Consider the following 27664-nt stretch of genomic DNA (forward strand, 5'->3'; position numbering starts at 1 on the left):
TGTGCTGTCATTATTTCTGTGGAAAATGTAGCATCAATTTGTGCATCCTGCTAATTGGCAATTAATCTGACTTTATTTGCAGCTGCATTTTTGTTTTTGTAAGTTGTAATTTAGTTAATTCAAAGTTTCATGTGGTACATGTAGTGCTGTTACTTTGTCTACTCCTTTACCTTTATTAAGTTGAATACCGTTTCCAACTACTCACTGTTAAGTGTTCTCCCTATGCTGACATAACTACCTGCTTACCTCTATTCATGGAATATAAACTGTTGTCAATCTATTTCAATTCCTTGAACTCTATACCCTAATTTCCATTTGATTACAGAGAAAATTCTTATGGACTTCTTCTTCCAGTTCAAGAAGCAGTGTCTGGCTCCAAATGTTTTATATAATTGTCAGTTTGGGCTTGCTAAGCACATTCTGAGTAAATCCAAGGGGTTAAATAAAGCAAAATAGGCTCAGTTTTGTTTTTCAAAAAAAGTATACAATAGATAACATAAAAAAAGCAAAAGAAGAAAATACCACCTCTGCTATCATTCTGGACTTTACAGGACTGAACACTATATGTCATGTGGGGTAGCATATCAACTAGCCCATGTTTCAAGTACAACTTCTTCTTCTTCTTTCAGCTGCTCCCGTTAGGGATCGCCACAGCGGATCATCAACTTCCACATCTTTCTGTCCTCTGTATCTTGTTCTGTTACACCCATCACCTGCATGTCCTCTCTCACCACATCCATAAACCTTCTCTTAGGCCTTCTTTTCCCTCTTCCCTGGCAGCTCTATCCTTAACATCCTTCTCCCAATATACCCAGCATCTCTCCTTTGCACATCTCCAAACCAGCACAATCTCGCCTCTCTGACTGTCTCCCAACCGTCCAACATGAGCTGACCCTCTAATGTACTCATTTCTAATCCTATCCATCCTTGTCACGCCCAATGTAAATCTTAGCATCTTTAACTCTGCTACCTCCAGCTCTGTCTCCTGCTTTCTGGTCAGTGCCACCGTCTCCAACCCATATAACATAGCTGGTCTCACTACCGTCCTGTAGACCTTCCCTTTCACTCTTGCTGATATCCGTCTGTCACAAATCACTCCTGACACTCTTCTCCACCCATTCCATCCTGCCTACACTCTCTTTTTCACCTCTCTTCCACAATCCCTATTACTCTGTACTATTGATCCCAAGTATTTAAACTCATCCACCTTCACCAACTCTACTCCTTGCATCCTCACCATTCCACTGAACACCCCCTCTCATTTACACACACGTATTCTGTCTTCTTCCTACTGACCTTCATTCCTCTCCTCTCTAGAGCATATCTCCACCTCTCCAGGGTCTCCTAAACCTGCTCCCTACTATCTCTACAGATCACAATGTCATCAGCAAACATCATAGTCTATGGGGACTCCTGTCTAATCTCGTCTGTCAACCTGTCCAAAACCATTGCAAATAAGAAAGGGCTTAGAGTCGATTCCTGATGTAATCTCACCACCAACTTGAATGTATCCATCACTCCCAACATAGACCTCACCACGGTCACACTTCCCTCGTACATATCCTGTACAACTCTTACATACTTCTGTGCCACTCCCGACTTCTTCATACAATACCACAACTTCACTCGAGGTCATATGCTTTCTCCAGGTCCACAAAGGCACAATGCAACTCCTTCTGGCCTTCTCTATACTTGTCCATCAACACCCTCAGAGCAAACATCGCATTTGTGGTGCTCTTTCTTGGCATGAAACCATACTGTTGCTCACTAATCATCACCTCACTTCTTAACCTAGCTTCCACTACTCTTTCCCATAACTTCATGCTGTGGCTCATCAGTTTTATCCCCTTGTAGTTACTACAGTCCTGCACATCCCCCTTATTCTTAAATATCGGCACCAGTACACTTCTTCTCCACTCCTCAGGCGTCCTCTCACTTTCCAAGATTCCAATAAACAATCTGGTTAAAAACTCCACTGCCATCTCTCCTAAACACCTCCATGCTTCCACAGGTATGACATCTGGACCAACGGCTTTTCCATTCTTTATCCTCTTCATAACTGTCCTTACTTCCTCCTTGGTAATCCGTTGTACTTCCTGATTCACTTTCTCCACATCATCCAACCTCTTCTCTCTCTTTTTCTCTTCATTCATCAGCCTCTCAAAGTACTCTTTCCATCTGCTCAACACACTCTCCTCACTTGTGAGTACGTTTCCATCTTTATCCTTTATCACCCTAACCTGCTGTACATCTTTCCCGGTCCATATGTCTAGCTAATCTGTACAGGTCCTTTTCTCCCTCCTTAGTGTCCAACCTCTCACACAACTCATTATACGCCTTTTCTTTAGCCTTCACCACCTCTCTCTTCACCTTGTGCCTTATCTCCTTGTACTCTTGTCTACTTTCTACATCTCCCTGAATATCCCACTTCTTTGCCAACCTCTTCCTCTGTATACTCTCCTGTACTTCCTCATTCCACCACCAGGTTTCCTTTTCCTCCTTCCTCTGTCCAGATGTCACGCCAAGCACACTTCTTGCTGTCACCCTTACTACATCTGCTGTAGTTTCCCAACTGTCTGGTAATTCTTCACTACTACTCAGGGCCTGTCTCACCTTCTCCCTAAACTCAACCTTGCAGTCTTCCTTTTTCAACTTCCGCCATTTGATCCTTGGCTCTACCCTCACTCTCTTCCTGTTCCTGACCGACAACATCATCCTACAGACCACTATCCTATGCTGCTTAATTACACTTTCCCCTGTCACCACTTTGTAGTCTTCAATCTCCTTCAGATTGACTATTCTGCATAGGATGTAATCTACCTGTGTGCATCTTCCTCCACTCTTGTATGTCACCCTATGTTCCTCCCTCTTAAAATACGAATTCACCACAGCCATGTCCATCCTTTTGGCAAAATCCACTATCCTCTGACTTTCTTCATTCCTCTCCTTGACACTATACCTACCCATCACCTCCTCGTCTCCTCTGTTCCCATCACCAACATGTCCATTGAAATCTGCTCCAATCACCACTTTCTGTCCCTTGGGTACAGTAATCATCACTTCATCCAACTCACTCCAAAAATCTTCTTTCTCATCCATTGCACTCCCAACTTGCAGGGCATATGCACTAACAACATTCATCATCACACCTCCAATTTCCAGCTTCATAATCATTACTCTGTCTGACACTGTTTTCACCTCCAGAACACTCTTGACATACTGTTCCTTCGGAATAAACCCTTCTCCATTTCTCCTCCTATCCACACCATGATAGAACAATTTGAATCCACCTCTGATCCACCTGGCCTTACTCCCCTTCCATTTAGTATCTTGCACGCACAATATATCAACCTTCCTTCTCTCCATCATATCTGCTAACTCTCTCCCCTTATCAGTCATACTGCCAACATTCAAAATTCCTACCCTCAGTTCCACTCTCTTTACCTTCCTCCTCTCCTCCTGTCCCCGTACATGTTTCCCCCCCTTTTCTTCTCCTTCTTCTTCTTCTTCGGCCAACAGTAGCCCAATTTTTGCTAGTACCCTGTTGACTAACAGTACTGGTGGTGGACGTTGTTAACCCGGAGCTCGACCGATCTGGTATGGAAATTTGTATTGTTGTCCACATATTGATTTGGCAAAATTTTACACCAGACGCCTTTCCTGATGTAACCCTCCCCATTTATCCGGGCATGGGACCGGCATGAAGAAACGCGCTGGTTTGTGCATCCCCTGTGGCTGGTAAAACACCAAACCAATTTACCTTTAATCACTTTCCTTCTGTCTATCTTACCTCTGCCACTTAATCGCCTATCAGTAGGTTTTTATCCCTTTACACCCATTACTGCTGGGATAGGGTTGAACCATCTTTAGCACTGAACTGGATTAAATTAATAGGAACTGGAGCTGCCAGTCCAATCTTGTTTGCAGTTGTTTATGAATAATCCAACATGATCAGTAAAAGTGATGATACATAAATTTACTTAAAAAGTATTACTCTTCATCACCATCTTGAATACTCCCTTAGCCTGAACCTTTGGAAAAAAGATTTTTATATTCTGATCAGGCAACATGGTTCAGTGGTTAAATCATATAACAGTTGATTAACAGTTAAAAATATTATTTCAAAAACCCAACTAGGAGAAATAAGAACTGGCTTAAAATATTGCATGTGCTACCTATGCTTTAATATTGGGTAAATGATGCTCCTTATAAATTATCCTGTGGTTTATTCATATTATCAAAAGACAAATAATGCAGTATGTACATATCCTTGCATAAGCAGACAAAAGATAAATCACGTTATGGTTGCAAAAATAACACAAGTGATGTAGAAGCAGCAGGCACAGCTGGAAGGAACACTAGCATGATGTTCCATTAGCAAAAGTAAGGCTGCACTGAAGGGACCTTGGAAGTATTTACATCCCCTCAAGACATTGTGCTTGTTGAGTGTAAGGTGCAGAGGAAGGCTGTAACAAAGGTGTAGTAGTGATGGAATAGAAGCTTAGATTGAAATGAAGAGAAGAATGCTTAGAGTACCCTTGAGGTTGACTAATGTGATCTTTTCACCTAGTGTGTTTGAAGCCCCCCTTTTAATTGGTCCATATCCAGGGTCATGATTTCAGGCTTGGATTAATTGCTTAAAAGGTTAACATACACATTCAGTTGCAATTAAGTACTACTTGCAAATGTTTGTAACAACAGTCAATACAATATGCCTTTAGTATGGTATTGGTACAGTTTCAGAGATCCTGTTAGTGTCATTGAACAAGGAGGGCTGTTTTTTTAAGGCACTACAAGCATTATATGTGTAGTTGAAAATATTAAAAATATATGCAATCTCTTTATAAAAAGTTCCAAATTTGGGTACATTACATTATGTCACAAACACTCATTCTAGAGGCTTATTTGTCAGCAAGGAAAAATATAAGCAACTATATACAGTAAGTCCCCTCATCTGCATGCCTAATAAACCCACAAAAGTTTTTTTCTTCCCTGGCATAACTCTAATGAGGAGGAGGGTTTGGTTCAGCTAAATTAAGCATTTGAGGGTTTCTTTGAAAGTCAAATTTTCATTAGGGCATTGCTACAAGACCATTTATTCCTTAATAGCATTCATCTTTTCCCAAGGCGATTGAACTCAGTAACAACATAAAACATCTCAGGATCATATGTAATAATAATAATGCATTTTATTTATAGGGGCACCTTACATTAGCAGTGAATCTCAAAGTGCAACATAAAAAGTTAAACAAAGGCAAGGCAAGATAAAAACAGAAATAAAACAATAATTATAGCATTCTTGTTAATAAGCTTTCCTAAATAGAAAGTCTTTAGCTGTTTTTTAAAACAGCCCACAATCTGCTGTGTTCTTAGGGTCTCTGGTAGGGCATTCCAGAGCTGTGGAGCAGCGGCTGCAAAGGCTCGTTCTCCCATTGTATGAAGTTTGGTCACGGGGGGGTGAAGTCGGTAGGTATTTGTAAAATGGAGGTTTCTTGTAGTGGATTGTAGTATAAGGAGTTCCTTAAGATATTGTGGAGCATTTCTATGGATGCACTGGTGAGTAAACAGAGTTTGTATTCTATACGGAGATGGATAGGGAGCCAATGAAGTGATCGAAGGATTTGTGAAATGTGTTCATATTTCCGCACCCTCATCAGGATTCTTGCAGCACTATTTTATGTATGTATAGTTTGCAGCCTGTCATTGTGTTAAAATTGTATCTTTTTGTTTAGTGGTATACTTCATTTTTGTGCATTTTTTTCTTTTTTCCCTGCTCCCTTATCTGTTCTCCATTGACATTTTTTTGTATTATTTGTAATATGGATGTCACAAGAATTGATATCTTGGTGCCAAGACAATAATAAAATTTTGAAAATGTAATGGTACTAGCAGTATTGGTAGTACAGAATGAAAGTCGGTGCTGCACTTATATGTGTCTGCAAGTATATGAATTACTTTGGAACAATAATACAGGAGAAAAACATGAGTAAAAATGTTTACATGTGTGTGTTTGAACACAGGCTAAGCAATAACAAAGTCTGATCGCTCATATAAAACACTTTGAGAAGAACACAACAAAAGTTACTTTAAAAGATTTATGAAATTAGATTATTTTAAAACTGAAAAAACTGATTTCACACAGAAAGCTTTAAAGTTTGGACAAATATAAAAAAGGAGAGACAGACTTATAATTAAAGCACCATGAGTCTATAACATTACATAACAACAAAATTTGAATTAATTTGACTCATCCATTAAAAATTATTCTTCTGTAAGTTTTTTAATCAGCTAATGATGCAAATATTAATCTTAAAATTGCAAATGTTACAAACCTAATAGAGTGATTCTCTGACTAACTACATTTTAGAAAGCATGTCAGAAAAATAGCTTTAAAGATTATCTTTAAATGAAAATATTCTTAATTATCTAGGATTTCACCAATTCAACAGTACAGATGTAACATTTGAACTTTTACTTTTAGTATTGATTTTCAGCTGTGTCCTGAAGAGAAAAAAATAGAAAATTTTAGATAATAAATTTAGAATGTAAACATGGTAAGATAAATCAGTTAGTTCCTGATGATGTCATTCTTTATAAACAGTCACTTTCCAACCCGCTATTATCCTAACACAGGGTCACGGGGGTCTGCTGGAGTCAATCCCAGCCAACACAGGGCACAAGGCAAGAGCAAACCCGGGCAGGGTACCAGCCCACCGCAGGGCACACACACACACACCCCCACACACCAGACACACACTTGGGACAATTTAGGATTGCCAATGCACCTAACCTGCATGACTTTGGACTGTGGGAGGAAACCAGAGCACCAGGAGGAAACCATGCAGACAGGAGGAGAACATGCAAACTCCACGCAGGGAGGACCCGGGAAGTGAACCCGGGACTCCTTTACTGTGAGGCAGCAGCTCTACCACTGCACCACCGTGTTGCCCTTCTTTATAAACACTATGCTGAAATTCTCCAAAGATTATAACATAAACACTACGGAATCCTTTTTGTTTATCACACACTAAAATTTAAGCACTGTGTAGTTTTTTGATGTTTATGAATGTATAAACGAGTTTAAATAAAAATGATAGTAGAGTAATTACTTGATGGCTATTAAAGCAACTTTAAACTGCTGTTACTGGTAATATTTATATATTTTTATTCTATTACAAAAATACACAGTATTGTTTACATGAAAAACTTTTTACCGTGATATCGAATAGGCATCAAGTTTACAAAAATTTCATTGGTATTGGTATAAAATGCATACATTCTGGTATCATGACATCTCTAATTTGTAATATTGTCCCAGTCAGTTAGAAGTGCTTGGGCCTTTTCTTTAAGTTTCCAGCACTGAAATCATAATATAATTTTCTGGCAAGGAGAGGAATGAGGAAGGTCAGAGGATAGTGGATTTTGCCAAAAGGATGGACATGACTGTGGTGAATACGTATTTTACGAAGAGGGAGGAACATAGGGTGACGTAGAAGAGTGGAGGAAGATGCACACAGGTAGACTTCATCCTATGCAGAAGAGTCAATCTGAAGGAGATTGAAGACTGCAAAGTAGTGGCAGGGGAAAGTGTAGTTAAGCAGCATAGGATGGTGGTCTGTAGGATGACGTTGGAGATCAAGAAGAGGAAGAGAGTGAGGGCAGAGCCAAGGATTAAATGGTGGAAGTTGAAAAAGGAAGACTGAAATGTTGTGTTTAGGGAGAAGGTGAGACAGGCACTGGATGGCAGTGAAGAATTACCAGACAGTTGGGAAACTACAACAGATGTAGTAAGGGTGACAGCAAGAAGGCTGCTTGGTGTGACATCTGGGCACAGGAAGGAGGAAAAAGGAAACCTGGTGGTGGAATGGGGAAGTATAGGAGAGTATACAGAGGAAGAGGATGGCAAAGAAGAAGTGGGATAGTCAGAAAGATGCAGAAAGTAGACAAGAGTACAAGGAGATAAGGCGCATGGTGAAGAGAGAGATGGTGAAGGATAAAGAAAGCGTATGATGAGTTGTATGAGAGGTTGGACACTAAAGAGGGAGAAAAGGACCTGTATTGATTGGCTAGACAAAGGGACCGAGCTGGGAAAGATGTGCAGCAGGTTAGGTAATAAAAGATAAAGATGGAAACGTACTCACAAGCGAGGGGAGTGTGTTGAGCAGATGGAAAGAGTACTTTGAGAGGCTTATCAATGAAGAGAACGAGAGAGAGAAGAGGTTGGATGATGTGGAGATAGTGAATCAGGAAGTGCAACGGATTAGCAATGAGGACATAAAGACAGCTATGAAGAGGATAAAGAATGGAAAAGCCGTTGGTCCAGATGACATACCTGTGGAAGCATGGAGGTGTTTAGGAGAGATGGCAGTGGAGTTTTTAACCAGATTGTTTAATGGAATCTTGGAAAGTGAGAGGATGCCTGAGTAGTGGAGAAGAAGTGTACTGGTGCCGATATTTAAGAATAAGGGGGATGTGCAGGACTGCAGTAACTACATGGGGATAAAATTGATGAGCCACAGCATGAAGTTATGGGAAAGAGTAGTGGAAGCTAGGTTAAGAAGTGAGGTGATGATTAGTGAGCAGCAGTATGGTTTCATGCCAAGAAAGAGGACCATAGATGCGATGTTTGCTCTGAGGGTGTTGATGGAGAAGTATAGAGAAGACCAGAAGGAGTTGCATTGTGTCTTTGTGGACCTGGAGAAAGCATATGACAGGGTGCCTTGACAGTAGTTGCGGTATTGTATGATGAAGTCGGGAGTGGCAGAGAAGTATGTAAGAGTTGTACAGGATATATATTGAGGGAAGTGTGACTGTGGTGAGGTCTGCGGTAGGAGTGATGGATGCATTCAAGGTGGAGGTGGGATTACATCAGGGATCATCTCTGAGCCCTTTCTTTTTTGCAATGGTGATGGACAGGTTGACAGACGAGATTAGACAGGAGTCCCCATAGACTATGATGTTTGCTGATGACATTGTGATCTGTAGTGATAGTAGGGAGCAGGTTTAGGAGACCCTGGAGAGGTGGAGATATGCTTTAGAGAGGAGAGGAATGACGGTCGGTAGGAACAAGACAGAATACATGTGTGTAAATGAGAGGGAGGTCAGTGGAATGGTGAGAATGTAAGGAGTAGAGTTGGTGAAGGTGAATGAGTTTAAATACTTGGGATCAACAGTACAGAGTAATGGGGATTGTGGAAGAGAGATGAAAAAGAGAGTGCAGGCAGGGTGGAATGGGTGGAGGAGTGTCAGGAGTGATTTATGACAGACGGATATCAGCAAGAGTGAAAGGGAAGGTCTACAGGACAGTAGTGAGACCAGCTATGTTATATGGGTTGGAGACGGTGGCACTGACCAGAAAGCAGGAGACAGAGCTGGAGGTGGCAGAGTTAAAGATGCTATCATTTGCATTAGGTGTGACGAGGATGGACAGTATTAGAAATGAGTATGTTAGAGGGTCAACTCAAGTTGGACGGTTGGGAGACAAAGTCAGAGAGGCGAGATTGCGTTGGTTTGGACATGTGCAGAGGAAAGATTCTGAGTATATTGGGAGAAGGATTTTAAGGATAGAGCTGCCAGGCAGGAGAAAAAGAGGAATGCCTAAGAGAAGGTTTATGGATGTGGTGAGAGAGGACATGCATGTGATGGGTGTAACATACCAATATGCAGAGGACAGAAAGATATGGAAGAAGATGATCCGCTGTGGCAACCCTTAACGGGAGCAGCCGGAAGAAGAAGAAGAAGAAATTAATTTTTAGTTTCAGCATTTGGAATTTATTCAAATATGGTATATAATATAAAATGAATTTGCTGGAAATAGTGATTTATAAGTTAATTGACCAATGTAGATCAGATTAGAAATACATTTTACTAATTTATGAAACAGGAATGGTTTAATACTTCATCTTCTCTTAAATATGAATGGTACAAAGTAGAGTTGTGGCACCCTGTGCACTGGCACAGATGTTGGATCCCAGAACGAGTTTTAATAAACATAACTGTAGGATCAGAGGATGAGCAAAGTGAGACACAGACCAAAAACCATGCAAAAAAAGAATTATGGTTTACTCCAATCATGCCAAATCTATTTACAAAACAAATGTCTTGAAAAAATATTCAAAAAGTCCAAGGCAAAAACACTAACGAAACGAGAAAAATATGTCCAACTGCTATATACAATATTTACAGTGGTTCCTAAATGAAAGTGATGATAAATAGAAAGAATCTTCTTCCTCCTTCTTCCAACTAAAAGACAACACATGCAGGAAAAACTGAAAAATAATCAAAATCAAAAAGTAGCACAAGGATACTAAAGTGTAAAGAAAAATGAGCACCCTGAAGCCCAGATTCCATCTACACAAACTATTACAGGAAATGAATCGGATTGTTACATTTTGCCCCTTGTATATATTGGTTGTATCTTTAATAGTAGCGTGGATGTACAAACAAACCGCCAAGCCCAAAGACCTGAACAACTCCTGACCGCTAGTTTTCTGGACCATGGTTTTATACCACAAGACATTTTGTCTATCCAGTCCCCGTTTACTTTGCCATGAATTCCCCAATAATCCGTACCCCCTTTCATGTGTAGTCCACCTTTTTAACCTACCAGCACTAGCGTGCATCCACCTAGTGTATGCTGTGAACCTTCACCTACTTTTATTTCATCCTCAATTGCACCTGTGAACGTTTTGTGCCGTCCACTTAGAAACTGATCCCTTCATTATTCTAACCGGTTTTCCCTAATTTATACCTAGCAATTTCTCCATGTTTTCTGTAAGAGTTACGGGAGCGCACCTAAGCACTCGACCGTTGGGAACTGCTCCAAAAATGGCTTTAGATCTGTGCCTCGGCGGCGGCTAGTTTGAGCACCACGACTTGCTCTCGTTAGGTACCCCGTGCACAAATGCCGGTAAAATGTTGTGCCGCTACCGTGTTAACCTGTGAAGGAGCACTAAAACATGAATGAAAACTTTATTTCTCCTACGTTGTTTCCCATGTCCGTGATAGGCTGAGCGGTTATGTCTATCTTTTTTCCGACAGCCACAGAACTTCACAAGGGTTCATATGAGAACCTAACAGCCAATCTGTGAGCTTTCCATTGTACATAACCTAATAAATTTAAACAACAAAGAAAAAACTCTATGCTGCTCCATTGGAATACTCTTACTAAATAGACAACAATACTACACACACAGTACTGTGAGAGAAAAACCGGAGCTTCAAAAGAAAAACCCTGTTTAACATAGTAGAACCAACATTTTCTCTGGCCATGGTGGTTCTCCATAAAAGTCTACTAAACTTGATAAGAAGCTTATGAATTTCTTTCCAGAGTATTCATAATAAGCCTACACATCTACAACTAACAAAGCTTTAAAAATTCTTACACAGTCAACATTAAATTATAAATCAGAGTAATTAAGATGAAGTTATAATAAAGAGATACAATAATAGTTATGTGCTACAGGGCTATATCTTTATTTCTTAGCTTAGAAATTGTACATTACCAGACCTGTAGATGATGAACCTGTGTAAAAACCAACCTGTGTTTATCTTTTTCCTTACAGACACAATGGGGGTGCTGATGTCCAAAAGGCAAAGTGTGGAGAAGGTGCAGAAAGTAAGTGTGGTTGTTTCAGCCTTTAAAGAAGGCCTTAAAGACAAGCCTGCATTTGCCTGTCGGCCTGAGCATCCGAATTCTACCCAAGAACAAAATGCAATACCTACTGAGACAAAAGCGCAAGAGAACGATAATGAATCAAAGCAGGAGTCATCTAGTTCCCACTTTACAGCTAAGGATGATGCAGCAACAGCCTGGTCCAGACTTCGTGATGGCCGAGGTTTGGAGCCAGAGGAGATTCAGTGGGCTCATCAACTTACTCCTCCTGCATTCATCCGACCAAAACGAAAAATTGATGATGATCAGCCTGTTGATATTAATTTGGAGGAACAAGAGCAGGTAGGAGCTTTTTTCATTAATCAGTCTTTTGTCAGTTAATCATGCCAACATGCAGAAATGTAATGAGTTCTCTCAATGTTTTCATTTGTGGACATGTTACTAATTGTAAAAATTTAATGGAAAAATATGATAAATATCACATTCGAATTTTTAGAGTCAATGTTGTAGAGCGATCATTGAGAGTTTCATTCTGTACTGAAATCATATGTTAGAAAAAAATATCCTATTGACCAACATATTAAGATGTTCACCTTCATTACCCAATGTGATAAATGCCACTGGGCTTTTTGGTCAAACCGCTATATAGTTTCAGACAACTAGCACCTTCAAGGAATCCATTGTGTCACTGCTGGTGATGCTGACCAATAATTTCATTTACATATATTATTTACTTTTTTTTTTTATTATTGTACAATGTGTTATTTAAGGTGCTACTTAAGACATAATTCATTCTTAATCATGTATACACCTGATATTGACACATTAAAGTGAAAACAACACACAGTATTTTCAGTGTCTCTAGTTTACTAGTTGATAGTTAATAGCCTTGATTCTAACAGGCTTGAGATTTGTGTATAATTATTTTTCAAGGTATTGACAATTAAGTAACAAATGAAAAAATAAGAATGCTGTGAGTTTGTGTGTACTGTGCTGTAAAATGTTTTTTAGAACAGGATCTCAATGCAGTGTATGTACTGTTATACTTCTTTCTCTCCTATACAGAGGCTGAACTATCTGCTGATGTAATCCTTTCTCTTGGTTGTACTAAGAGTTTGGTACTGTGAATTACCAAACAAAACTTCATTTTTATTTGGTATAATTTGACCGAACAGTATTTTGTTGTGCTTTTTTTCCCATTTAGAAAGGTTTTTCTGTTGTATTTTTCAAATGTCCAAGCTCAGAGGCACCTTGTGAGTGAGGGATGTGTGGTGCCGGGTGTAGCTTAGTTCAACGGTAGGACAGTAAATAAATATTTAGCTCTCTTAACAGTAAATAAGTACAATATATGAGATTCCTAGGAAGGAAGGAAGTAAAGGAATACTAGTTAATGTGGGTAAATCATGTGCAAGCTGACAAACATTGGTGCTAACAGGAAGGCAAGGGTAAAGACCACATATAACAAGGATGTTGTTTAGCAGTTATAGTACTGATTGGGTTACACTGGGTTAGAAAGAAAGCAGCTAAGAGACAGTTTCTGAGATAAACAGGCATGCTTAAGGAAACGTTTTAAATAATAATAATAATAATAATTCATTACATTTATATATAGATAACACACTCATCAGGCAACTTAAATTGAATCAGTAGCAGAGGGAAGAAATAGTGCAGTAGTGAGGACATCTTAAATAGTACATACAGTAAAGGAGCCATCTACAGTATGTATCTTAGAGAGGTCAGTAATATGTAAACTGGTGCTGAAGTTGGTTAAACTCATAATTTATCATTTGAAAAGAGCTTAACTGTTACTTAAATAAATTCTAATCATACAGTGCAAATCCCTTATGATGTTGGACTATTTGGAAGCTGACTTTGACAAAGTCTGTCTCCAGGTGTTCTATATCTGCAGGAGATACCAGCTGAAAGAGCACTTCAAGTTTAGGGTCTCAGAACTTTAGGAGGAAGTAGCTAGATTATGTTTGTAGTAAGGAATAGGCAGATCATGCCGAGGTGTCCTTTAGGGAGATAGTGTATACCCTCAAGGTGGTGTAGAATGAGACTTCAGATCAGAGAGGTAGAAACAGGAGGGGCTTATTTTCATAAGCACAAAGCTAGAAGTGTACATTATTCAGGAGCATCAACCTCAGAGTCTAAGGTTTCAATCAATTTTCAGGAACCTGTGCTGAACGGTAGGTCTGATAATGCTGAGGTGATAGGTAGGGATGAGGTGAATACATATACGATGAGCTCCAACAGATCACTTCAAAACTAGTTCACAAAAAGAGAACTAATGATAGTGGGAGACTGTCATTAGGTGGGATTGAGATGCAGGTTTGCTCCAAAGGCAGAGAGTCTCATAGAGTGTGTTGTCTTTGAGGTGCACAGGTAGGAGACCTTCCTGTAGGGGTGGAGGGGTTCTTGGCCAGAACTGGGACGGATCTAGTTGTCATTGTCCATAATGAAAGAAATGTCATAATGACAGGTTGTCAGTTTTGAGATTCAAATGTAAAGAGTCAGGTGGCAAACCTAGGTGCAGAACTGATTAATATAGTCTTCTTTGAAATTTTGCCTGTGCCATGTGTCAGTCTAGGTAAGATGGAGGAAATTGGAAGCCTTTGCATGTGGCACAAATCTTGGTGTAGAAGTGTGGGTCATAGGTTTATGGGACGTTGTGACTACTTTTGGAAAGATGAGACCATGATGAGTTATGTTTGAATAACTTATTGTCATTGTATCACTGAAGGACAACAAACAACAAGATTACAATAATATTCCCTTTTTTTCTTTAAAACAATATACATTATAAGTAAATAAATTCAAATGTAAAAAAAGAAAAATATATAAAAGCGTAGAAACAAGGTGCTGTAGAGCTACCGCATAATCTGTGTCCCCCAGAGTCGATTCAGCATAAAATGTATTGTATACATTCACTAAATATTGCACATAAGAGACTTAAATTAGTCTCATATAATATTCAATAATTTAACAGCTCTAGGAAAGAAACTGTGTTTTTCAGTACTTGTGATGCAGGCATAGATAGTCTTGTTTCATTTCTCAGAAGGGAGTAAGAAATGATAATGAAAGGTAAGTGGGGTCTCTGATGATATTGGAGGACTTTCTTTGACACATAGACAGATAAATGTCCTTGATTGCCAGCAACTGTGTGCCCAAATTTGGGCAGTTGTGATGACCCATTGCACAGTCTTATGTTCTTCCCTTCTGTAACTGGTGTACCATGTTATAATGCAGTATTTCATTACACTCTGTATTATGCAAAGATAGAAGTATAACTAGGGAAGGATATAGTATTTCATTTTATACAGGGTGGTCCAGATCTAATTATGCAATTATTGCATTGCATTGCATTGCATTACATTAAAAGTTGCATGTAACTTTTTTGTGCCTCTGTCTGCTCTTTTGAACTTTTGTTTAAATTTTTCCATTTTCTGCAAATAAATAACATAATTATGTCTGTGTGTGAGCGTGTGCGTGTGTGTGTGTGTATATATTTATGACCACTGTGTACCCATCTTCTGATGTCTACTTCCACCAGAATAATGCTCCATGTCACAGAGCTCAAATCATCTCAAACTGGTTTCTTGAATATGACAATAAGTTCACTGTACTCTAATGACCTTCGTAGTCACCAGATCTCAGTCCAGTTGAGCACCTTTGGCTCTATTTTAGCTTGCCCTTTTTATAAAAAGCCAAAGGTTTGTTATAAAATAAACTTCCTTCTCCTTTGGCACTTTTTTCCTGATCTTGAAAATTTTATAGTAATTTGCTAGCTCTCTTAGGAAAGTAGAGTAAGAGTCAACATTGCATTTAAACAGAAATCTGGATTACTAGCCAAAGACATAATTTGATAATAAATGTTACTTTGTAGCAAATTATATGTCAGCTAATTCAAGGAAGCACTGAGTGGTTATTTTGATCCACTACAACTTGCAAAACAAAATACTTGGTACCGGCTTATAAATTCTGTTACACTCTGATTTTCAGTTATTGAATATCTTTAATAAAATGTTTAAATTGCATTATATCATTGCCATTAATGTGTCTCTTGGAACGGCTAGTCTATCTATTACGTGTATGCTGAATAATTTGCTACTATTTCTTTCTTCTCACAGTATTTTATGTTTTTTTATTTGATATACTTTATTAATCCCCAAGGTGAAATAGTCGTTTCACATGAAGGTCAGAGCACAGAGTCAGCCATTGTGCAGGGCTCCTGGAACAATTTTCAGGTAATGGGACTTGCTTAAGGACTCACCGGAGTAGGAACCCTTCTGGCAGTAACAGGATTTGAACCGGCAACCTTCCAAATACCAGATCAGATCCTTAGTCTAAAAGCACCTCTCCACCCCTTCATTAATTCTTTATTGAACCTAATAAATTTGTGATAGGCAGGCCAATAAATTTGAAGAGTTGTTGATAATAACTGCAGATGCCTCATGTATAAACAGTGCGCACATAGAAAAATGTTGCATATATCCATTTCCACATTGAAGTCGAGATGTATAAAAACTAAACTTTGGCATAATGCCATGTACATTTTCACAGCAGCTTTATGACCATGCATATGCACATTTCTGTTCGGTTTTGTAAATTGGCAGCATCAAGAGTCAAAACTAACATAAGATTTCTCTTGTTTTAATCATAACATAACACTAGATAAAAACAATTTTAATTAAATTTATCTGAAAATGAGAGTAAAGTAAAATGCATCTTAATTATGAAAACTCTTTGAAACTTTGCTGTAATTTAGATCTATCAGCATTTTATTATGTAGGCCCTCCAACCTGCAGAGAAAAACTTGGCGATTGGTGGCAGAATTGGCACTCCGGCCACCATAAAAAACCTCACACTGTTCCACTCCATCTGAACTAGTGTGGTGCTGAGGTGTCACCCATTGCATGGCTGCACTCGGGTCCTAATCTGGATCCTGAGTTGGTTTGTCATGTGATGGGTGTGGCAATGCGCTCTATCAGTGCATGCTCCTGACCTCTCTCTCTCTACTTTTGCTCCTTAAAATACCTTCCTATAAGGAAAATATGCAAGTTACATTTGAATACTGCCATGCCCCACCATAAATACAAACTAATACAATCAGGATACTTATTACCAGTCCCCTTATCTGCCTTAAAAAATTTGGTAATACAACTGTAAATCTAAAAACATTGTTCAAAATATTTTAACTGATTATAATTTAGTTGATTAGCGCTGCTGCCTCGCAATTAGGAGACCCGGGTTCTCTTCCCAGGTCCTCCCTGCGTGGAGTTTGCATGTTCTCCCCGTGTCTGCGTGGGTTTCCTCCGGGTACTCCGGTTTCCTCCCACAGTCCAAAGACATGCAGGTTAGGTGCATTGGTGATCCTAAATTGTCCTTAGTGTGTGCTTGGTGTGTGTGTGTACCCTGCGGTTGGCTGGCGCCCTGCCCAGGGTTTGTTTCCTGCCTTGCGCTCTGTGTTACCTGGGATTGGCTCCAGCAGACCCCCGTGACCCTGTAGTTAGGATATAGCGGGTTGGATAATGGATGGATGGATAATTTAGTTGATTGACTTTATACATATCAAATTGTTCTTTCATGAAAAAATGTGCTCTGCATTTACTTTCAACAATAACTTGTATGTCCATTAAAGTGTATTTAATGTAATACTATTTACAAAATACAAAACACATACTGTAAACTTGTCTTATGTGAAGACTGAGTTTGCATTTTGCTGACCAGTTTCTTTACGTCAGGTTTATTTCCTGTTGTGCTGTACACTGACAGCTGTTGAGGTGCTTGTCAGTGTGACAATGGCACTGTTTGCACTTAATAATGTCCATTGCTGAAAATGTACTTTTGCACATGCAACTAGATGTAAAACTAGATTAGACTAGATGTTTTTTTTTTTTTTGTCATCATACTCTCTGCCTGATACCTAACACATCCATAAGTTTAAAACTGATTTCTCTTTATACTTAAAATGTAAAATGCAGTTACTCTGCAAATTAATAAGCAGCCTAATAATGGCTTTTGAAGCAACAAACACCTCTGTGAGTTCTGAAGCAGGTTTTACTTCAGTACTGAATAGATTTTCAACTGCATGAATCATTGGGATGAGTGGTTTTAGGTCATCAAAATGACTATTAAATTCCCTTGAAACTTTAGCAAAATAATCTGTAATCTCTGCTGGGTGGAAAGCAGTGCTGCACAGCTGACATATTCAAACACTCAGAATTGGAAAATGAGAAAAAAATGCCTTTTTAAGCTGTTCTTGATAGAGAAAGTTGTGAGTTTGGGCGGAGTGGTGGCTCTGAGGCTAAGGATCTGCACTGGTATCCCGAAGGTTGCCGGTTCGAATCCCCGTCACTGCCAAAAGAGATCCTGCTCTGCTGGGCCCTTGAGCAAGGCCCTTAACCTGTAATTGCTCCAGGGGCGCTGTACAATGGCTGACCCTGCGCTCTGACCCCAAGGGGTATGCAAAAACTACTAAATTCCTAATACAAGAAATTGTATAAGGCAAAATAAAGAACCAAAAAAAAAAAAAAGTTCAGAATAAGTGCATTTAAATGTTCTGTGATGCTGGTGAGAAAGCAACATTCGGTATGAATTTTTTGTCATTGTCATATGGCAGATCAGTGTGCTCCCTGTGCTGAATAAACTGTTAACATCATTGAGAGAAAATCAATACACCTTAATAAAACATTTCCTTGGCTCAACCATCAAACTTCACTGTGTAGTATGAGGTTGTGATAGTGCAATTCATATTCAACCACTAAAATCTGAAACTGTCTGTGCTTTAGTGATTGTTTTAACTACCTTTCCATCGTCCCCATCAGGTTTCCTTCTTTCAGTTTGCAATATAACTGTTCCTTAATGGAGAATGCGGTGATATGTGAAACAGTTAGTTAGACTGTTCTCCTTGAACAGCACCGTTGGTTTTAACTAACACCAGTTTGTTCAGTTTAATTTAAAAAAAAATGTCTTGGACTGTAGGAGGAAACCGGAGCACCCGGAGGAAACCCAGGCAGACACAGGGAGAACATGCAAACTCCACGAAGGGGGGACCCGGGAAGCAAACCCAGGTCTCCTTACTGCGAGGCAGCAGCACTACCATTGCACCATCATGTGTGGGAGGTAGTGGTACATTCAAATGTCTGCTCCCTGGTGATATATTGTCACGCATGTGTTTCTGAGGGACAACCTTCAGGGCTCATCCAGGCTACATAACATCCCACTGGGGGGAGAGAGGGAGCTACTGCTAATAGTGTCCTTTTTCTCTAATTCCGCAGTGAGAAGATGTTTCTTGAGGCTAACACCCCACCCATTCCACCTGAACAACTATAAAAGCCAGACACTCCTGAATGATGATGCCTCATTTGTGTTTTTTATTGATTTTAATTAGAAGCAAATAACATTCCATACAGTCAACTTAACAAACCAAAATTCAACCCTCACCCAAGAGAAAGAGTGGAGAGTCAACAACCAGACAAATCTTTAAATGCAACAAGAAAGGAAGAATTTACATTTCCCTGATATAGAAGCTTATTCTAAAATGTTATTGATTAGATTTCTTCCAATTTCAAAACTTATAGAACGTCAGTTACCTGCTGACTTAAAAGTGGTGGTGTAGGATTCTTCCATTTGAACAAATTAAGTCTACGTGCTAGTAGTGAGGTAAAATGCAATAACAGTTTTTCCTTCTGCAATGTAATCCCATCTGGATGTACACCAAACACAGCTGTTATTGGTTAGACTTGATTGTGACACCAAGGCTGTCTTATTGGTATTCAAAGATTTTTATCCAAAATGATGTTAATTTGGTGCATGCCCCAAAACATGTGGCCCAATGAGTCTGGAGCTAGACTTTCACTGGTTGAGTCTTGCCCTGGATACATTTTAGAAAATTTCAAATGAGATAAATATGCTCAGTAGATTTTAAGTTGAATGATTGAATGCTTTGCCCATATGAAGCTAGAGTGTATTCTGTTTATGGCTGCCTTCCACTCCTTTTCTGAAATAAGTGAAAGATCATTTCTCCATTGTACCCTGGGTTCTTTGAAAGGAAGATACTTCAAAATGTTTTTTATATGTTGCAGAGATGCTATCTAAGTCTTTAAGACTGATTAATATTTCTTCTGGAATAGAAAAAGGTGGGAGGTGAGAGAACAGGGCAGGTTCCGTTTAGCAAAGTTTCTGATTTAAAAGTAGTGGAAAAATTGTGTTGATGAGAAGTGAAATTTGAAGCTTAATTATGCATAGGATGCAAAGATGTTATCTATGTACAAATCTCTTAACTGTTTTAATCCTGGACATTTTCCAAACATTAAATGCACTGTATGTTTGAGAGCGAGGTTGCCATGTAGAAGTGCAACAGATAAGAGCTTCTCTGCCTTAAAGTGCTTCGTCACATCATCACAGTTGTGTGGATGTTTCGAATTCCAAATAAATTAGGTTATGATTGAGTCTAATTTCTTAAAAATTATTTATTAATGTATATGTTGATGTTTTGAAATAGAAAAAGAAGCTTCGGAAGGATGTTCATCTTGACAGTGATTCTCCCTGCTAATTTGAGATGGAGGTTAGGCCAATTCACATCTTGTTTTTTCACATCACAAGTTTTTTCCATGCAAACACGCAAAATTTTGTTAAAAAAGAGGTTTATATTTTCTTGTGATGTTTAACCCTAGATATGTAAACTGATCTGCTAAGCCTAATATTTTGTGCTAGTGAGTACATTGGAAATGGCGCTCTTTTATTTAAATTGATTTTGAGTCCATTTATCTTTTGAAAATCTGCTAATGCTGTTATGACTGCTGGCATGGAATTTTGTGGGTCAGATGTATACAGTACCAGGTGTCTCATTTGTTCCTAGATAAATCTGTAGGAGAGAGCTCCGAGATCCCTGCTTGATCACAAAAGCAGTTTGCACTGAGAGGCAATTTATTTGCATTTATGTTCTGTTCTTGCTCCCATGAATGCCTGTTTTGCTATTTATTGCTACAAATTAAAAAGAGTGACTCAGCTGGCACCCCAATACTTCAGATTCCAGTACTTCTTCCATCCATCCACTGTGTTCTTATTCCCAGTTAGGAACACCACCAGACTTGCACATCTGACAGCCAAACAGAGAAGCGTGATCCATCACTCCACAGATCTTCACAGCTCCACAGTCCAGTGGTGATGTGCTTTACCCCACTCCATCTGATGCTTGGCATTGGACTTGGTGATGTGAGGCTTGCATGCAGCTGCTCTGCCATGGAAACCCATTCTGTGAAGTCCCCACCACAGTTTTTGCCAGTGGAAGTTTGGAACTCTTCAGTTGTGGAATCAATAGAGTGTTGGCAACTTTTACGCACCATGCACCTTAGCAGTCATTGACCCTGCTCCGTGACTTTACGTGGTCTACCGCTTTGTGGCTAAATTGCTGTTGTTCCTAAACGCTTGCACTTTCCAATACAGTGATCCCTCGCTATATCGCGCTTCGCCTTTCGCGGCTTCACTCCATCGCAGATTTTATATGTAAGCATATTTAAATATATATCGCAGATTTTTTGCTGGTTCGCGGATTTCTGCAGACAATGGGTCTTTTAATTTCTGGTACATGCTTCCTCAGTTGGTTTGCCCAGTTGATTTCATACAAGGGACGCTATTGGCAGATGGCTGAGAAGAAACCCAACTTACTTTTCTCTCTCTCTCTCTTGCGCTGACTTTCTCTGATCCTGACGTAGGGAGATTGAGCAGGGGGGCTGTTCGCACACCTAGACGATACGGACGCTTGTCTAAAAATGCTGAAAGATTATCTTCACGTTGCTATCTTTTGTGCAGCTGCTTCCTGAAACGACATGCTGCACGGTGCTTCGCATACTTAAAAGCTCGAAGGGCACGTATTGATTTTTGATTGAAAAACAAACTCTGTCTCTCTCTCTATCTCTCTCTCTCTCTCTCTCTCTGCTCCTGACGGAGGGGGTGTGAGCTGCCGCCTTCAACAGCTTTGTGCCGCTGTGCTTCGCATACATAAAAGCCAAACAGCCCTATTGATTTGTTTGCTCTTCTCTATCTCTCTGACATCTGCTCCTGACGCGCACTCCTTTGAAGAGGAAGATATGTTTGCATTCTTTTAATTGTGAGACGGAACTGTCATCTCTGTCTTGTCATGGAGCACAGTTTAAACTTTTGAAAAAGAGACAAATGTTTGTTTGCAGTGTTTGAATAACGTTCCTGTCTCTCTACAATCTCCTTTGTTTATGCGCAAATCTGTGACCCAAGCATGACAATATAAAAATAACCATATAAACATATGGTTTCTACTTTGCGGATTTTCTTATTTCGCGGGTGGCTCTGGAACGCAACCCCCACGATGGAGGAGGGATTACTGTAATACCACTTACAGTTGACCGTGGAATACCCAGCCAGGATGAAATTTCACGAACCATCTTATTGCAAAGGTGGCATCCTATTACAGTACCACGCTAGAAGTCACTGTGCTCTTCAGAATGACCCATTTTGATTCACAAATGTTTGTAAATGGAGACTGCATGGCTAGGTGCTTGATTTTTATACATCTGTGGCAATGGGTCTGATTGAAACACCTGAATTCAGTAATTAAGAGGTGTGTCCCAATACGTTTGTCCATAGTGTAAACTCTTGGCACATATTTTTTCCAAAATCTCCGCACATTGGGTAAATCCCTAAAGAATGGAGTCTAGAAAATATCCCTTTCTATAAAAATTGGGCTCATTCAAATAACTGTATGTCAGTAAGTCTAATGTGCATCAAAGGTAAATTAATGGAAGGAATTATTAAGGAAATACTCCAGCAGCACGTCTTGAAACAGGTTTATTAGCAAATACTGAGCTTGGGTTCAGACAAGGAATGATGTTTTTCACTAATATACTGAAATTCTATGAGGAAGCAACAAAAGCATACGATAAGAGTGGTGCATATGATTTATCTTGGTTTTCATAAGGCTTTTGATAAGGTACAATGTAAAAGAATAGTGATCAAACCAAAACTGATAATTCACAGAATAGTCTGCAGCTTGGTACAGAATTGGCTCAAACACAGCAATCGGAGTGTAATGGTGAGGGGAAGTTTTCAGAATTAGGTGGTGTTGTGGTGTCTCTTAAGGGACAGTGCTAGGGCCACTGCTCTTTTCAATATACATAAATGATATAAACAGAAATCCACATTAATAAAAGGACAAGTGTCAGCGTGTCTGTCCAGCTGGTATGTCTCTGCTGTCCAACAGATGGTGCATCAGAAACATTAGCACTGCACTAAATGGTTTGTATCAGAGACACATCAACCAGATCTACAAACTGCACTAAAGATGTTAACGCTGAGGTGTATGTTAATTACTTGCATTTCAAACCATCTTAGACTTGTAGCACAGTTAGTGTAATTGGTAACCTGGTTATGTTTGCAGGTGAGAGCAGAAAATGTAGAATCAGCTAAATTGGCTTAAAGGAAATTGGATAGCATACAGGCTTGGACAGATTTGTGATAGATAAAATTCAGTGTAAAACAATGGAAGATATTACACATTGTAAACATTGTGATAAGACAGCCCCTGGGCACAGACCGACAGACGCCAAATGTCCAAAAACACAATATTTATTACAGTTTCCTTTAGCACCACCTGACACAATGCTTTACTCAGCCCACAATTAAGTCCCTTCTTTCCTTCAATCTTCTTATTCCTGTCGCCTTTCCTCCTCTCCTCCCAAGCTTCGTCTACCTCCTCCCAACTCCGGCTCCCGAGTGGAGAAAGGCAGCCTCTTTTATAAGCACCCAGATGTGTTCCAGGTGCTCCTTGACGATCTTCCGGCAGCACGTCCTGGAGTGGCAGAAGTGCTGCATGAGCACCTGGAAGCACTCTGGGTGTTCCTGGAATTCCTTCCATCAGCACTTCTGAGTGTGACGGAAGTGCTGATGTCCAGGGCTCCACAATCCTGTGGGGGGCACCCCTGTGGTGACCACGAGCCCCAGTAGGGTTGAGCTTCTATGCTCTTTTCCCATGGTCCCCCATACAAACCACAGCGGCTGCCCTCTCGTGCCCGAGGGGAGGTATAGTCCCTCTCTGGGTCCTTCCAGCCGTCCACCACAACAAGTTAGATTTAAATACACAATGGGAGGTTTAAAATTTGAAAGCACCCCTTGTGAGAAGACCTATCACTATTGTCATCCATAAAGTGTACAAAAGCAATCTAGAAAGTTAAAGGGGTGTTAGGTTGTATAATGCAGGTGAGGGGATGCTGGCACACGCATGTTGTTGCCGCTCCTCCCTGTTAACAGCACTTTTCGTAAAATTCGCCTTAATTCTACACTTTCTTACACTTGTTTTATTTCTTTTATTGTATGTATAGTTTGTGGATACAGCTGACTCGAATTGCATGGATTTGGCTTAATAAACAGGTATACAGATTTTATGGACTCTACTTTGACTGGGAACAGCTGAGTCTGTGGATCACGGGACAAGACCTATGAACATTTCTTTGTACCTGGCGATCTAGGACCTCGGGATGATCTGTCTCCATGATTATATTCGCTATGCTGATCTGCTCCTGTTTCATTTTGCAGTACTCTACAACTGAGAACTGATCTGATGTTCATACTAACCTGGCTTATGGCTCTGGGGCGACCACACCTGAAATTACCAAGTGTTACTGTTTGTGGCTGTGTATCGGAACCTCCAAATCCGGCTACCTCCTCCTGCTATGCTTTCTGCTGCTTGTTATCGCTGCTCACCTATGCTACCACACCCGCCTGTCCTACCAGTTCCACTGTGCTGTGCTGCTTTTCCACTGCTATTCAGATAAGTATTGCCCAGTATCATTCTAAAATACTCTCATGACAAACTCCTTCTTATTAAACAGTTTGCCCAGAGCAAATGGTCTGACTGGAACATCCTAAAGGACGCCGTTATTTTGCAGTGCCCGAAATATGTACATCGCGGGTCAGGTTGCCGCCACCGCCGGGCTGCGAATGAAAAGACCACTGGCAGCATTTGCTCAGGAATAAGCCATCCTTCTCATGGCCCTGGAAATAGAAGTGTCAGTGTGCCAAACTTACATTATGTGGAAATAAACCCTGATCACGACTCTGTGCAAAAAGAAGCCTCATTAACTAATATTGCACTGTTTAACTCCATCTCTTAATGGCAAAGCATTGGTGCTGTCAGAACTCATCACTGACACCAAACTTGATATTCTGTGTTTAACGGAGACTTGGCAAAAACCAAACTAATTTATGTCTCTCACGGAGGCGACTCCACCTGGTTTCACTTTCCACACAGAGCCTTGAACATCAAACGAATCCCAATTGACTGTTCATTGTCTTTTGAGTGCCTGGCTCTTAAACTAATAACGGAATCAGGTCCTGTCTCACTCATTGTTCTTTATCGTCCCCCAAAATACAATGCATCCTTCTTATCTGATCTGATTGAACTTTTGACCCACCTAAGGTCTTACTCTCAGAGAATTATCCTTCTCAGTGATTTCAACATCCATATTGACATCCCCACATCTAAACAGGTTGATTTTCCTACCCACTCTGGTGGTCATATATTGGATCTGATCTGCACTTCTGGACTATCTGTTGCCAACATTTATAGCACTGATTTGGGACTCTCTGACCATAAAGCAGTATTTTTCATTGTCTCACTGCCTTTCCCTCCTCTTACCTGTAAATGACAAATTTCTTACAGAAACCTTTAAAATATCTGTCCCTCTATCCTTTCTGGATCCATTTTTGATGTTTTACTGTCTGCACCTATTCCATCAACACTAGATAGTCTTGTTGACCACTATATCTGAGCCCTTCATTCAGCATTAGGTAAAACAGCTCCTTTAAAACATAAGGAGGTTTCCTTTAAACGTTCAGCTCCTTGGTATAATTCAGAATTGCGATCTATGAAAGCAGCTGGCCGACGCCTTGAGAGAATGTCTCCTAAGACTGGCCTCACTGTTCATATCCAGGCTTTCTCTGACCACCAAAGAGCTTACAGAGAAGCACTAACTTCTGCCAAGAACACCCATTATGGCAGAATAATAGAAAGTGGCCACGATAACCCAAGGGTTTTGTTCTCTGTAGTTAATAAACTACTCAAACCCGCATCTGGACCAACTACCTCTTCTACTGAAGTCTGTGAGAAATTCCTCCACTTTTTCCATAACAAAATTAAAGATCTAAATAATTCAACTAACATAAATACATCATCTGTTTATATTTCTTCCTGTTTTCCCACTCTATCCAGCTCCTTCTCTAAGTTCTCACCAGTCTCCTGCGTTTGTTAATAATCTGCTTTGTAAGATGAGGCTGACTACTTGTGCACTGGACCCCATCCCCAGCACACTACTTAAATCCTGCCTTCATGCCATAATCCCGACTGTTACAACAATAATAAACTCATCCCTTGACACTGGCTCTGTGCCGCTCACTTTTAAAATTGCTTCTGTAACCCCAATGTTAAAAAAGTCTGGTCTTGATGCTGACAATCTTAATAATTTCCGGCCTATTTCCCACTTACCATTCCTGTCAAAAGTTCTCACGCGTGTTGTAGCTTCCTAACTCACCAATTACTTAACCTCTAATAATTTGATGGAACCCTTTCAGTCTGGTTTCAGGGCGCGGCACAGCTGTGAAACTGCTCTGCTACAGGTAACCAATGATTTGCTTATGGCAGCAGACTCTGGACAAACCAGCATATTAATTCTATTAGACCTCAGTGCAGCATTTGACACTGTCAGACATGACATTCTACTGTCCAGAATGGAGAACATGCTGGGCCTCTTTGGCACTGCCCTCCAGTGGTTCAAGTCCTATCTGACTGATAGGCAAGAGTTTGTTAGTCTTGGCAACAGCAGATCTAGCTTAGCGCCAGTCACACAAGGAGTCCCTCAGGGCTCTGTCCTCTTCTGTATTTACATGCTTCCCCTTGGCCATATTATCCATAGCTATGGACTGGGTTATCATTTTTATGCAGATGATACTCCGCTCTACTTCAATGTTAAAAGTGGAACTTCACCAGAACTTTCTCAGTTCACAACCTGCCTTAGTGAAATTAAAACCTGGATGGAGTAGAACTCTTAAAAATTAAATTGCAACAAAACTGAACTCCTGCAAATTGGGACTAAAATGCAACTTAATAAAATGAGCTCCTTCCCAGTCCATCTTGGTGGTGATCTCATCAGACCTACTTCTACTGTAAAGAATCTTGGTGTCATTTTTATTCCTCCTTCTCTTATTCCACCCACATAAATCACATTAAGAAACTCATACTTTCACCTCCGTAACATATCCCGTGTTTGCTCCTTCCTCTCCTTCTCTAGAGGGCACATGGTTTTAAACCGTGCCTACGTAACTTTTGTGTGTGTTAAGTAACATGTAAGACAAACGCACTTAATTTAAGTGCCGCTCCATATGTTTAAAGTGAACAGAAGAAGAAGTAAAGAACTTTTAAGTACAGAAATAACTAAAGTTTCTCATGAAAAGCTAAGTTTAGAGAAGATACATGTTTCCTTTTCTTAGCCTTTTATTCTATGTGTGTAGCTACTTTATTCTTGTGTGGATTATTTGCTTTTAATTTTCAGTAAATATTTTTAAAACGAACTTTTGGAGTGAGAGATTTCTTTCGGCACGCGTTTTACCCGTGCTTGAACTCGCCTTATACTTCGGCGGCTACAGTGAGTGAGAGAATAAAACTGGAAAAAAGCTAACTTTTACAAGTTCCTTAAATTAAAACCCGATCTGATGCTTAACACAGATATTAATACAGTTGATCCTAAGTGTAACTTCAAAATAAATTCTGCAATTAGAACATGGGGACACGATTGGAAACTTATTGAGCAGATTTTACACAAATGTTTTTTTCTTCACTCAAAAAAACATAGACACATGGAATAAATTGCCAGGCTGAATGGTGGAGAGCAGGGCCCTCATGTATAAACGGTGCATACGCACAAAAATGTTGTGCGAGAACATTTCCACGTTCAAATCGTGATGTATAAAACCTAAACTTGGCGTAAAGCCACGTACATTTCCACGGTAGCTCATACCCTG

At 39.9% G+C, this 27664-nt stretch overlaps 1 protein-coding gene across 2 annotated transcripts in view; it reads left to right on the forward strand.

Moving 5' to 3' along the window:
• phf24 (PHD finger protein 24) overlaps positions 1–27664 on the forward strand; it is a 211262-nt gene that overhangs the window by 3912 nt on the left and 179686 nt on the right. For both annotated transcript variants that reach the window (XM_051930143.1, XM_028805156.2), the window contains exon 2: positions 11565–11956. In XM_051930143.1, coding sequence (XP_051786103.1) covers positions 11570–11956 — 387 coding nt within the window. In that variant the 5' untranslated portion in view covers positions 11565–11569. The remainder of the gene's footprint in view (positions 1–11564; positions 11957–27664) is intronic.

This window comes from Erpetoichthys calabaricus, chromosome 7, assembly GCF_900747795.2.
Source record: "Erpetoichthys calabaricus chromosome 7, fErpCal1.3, whole genome shotgun sequence".
In the NCBI taxonomy this organism is placed as follows: Eukaryota; Metazoa; Chordata; class Cladistia; order Polypteriformes; family Polypteridae; genus Erpetoichthys; species Erpetoichthys calabaricus.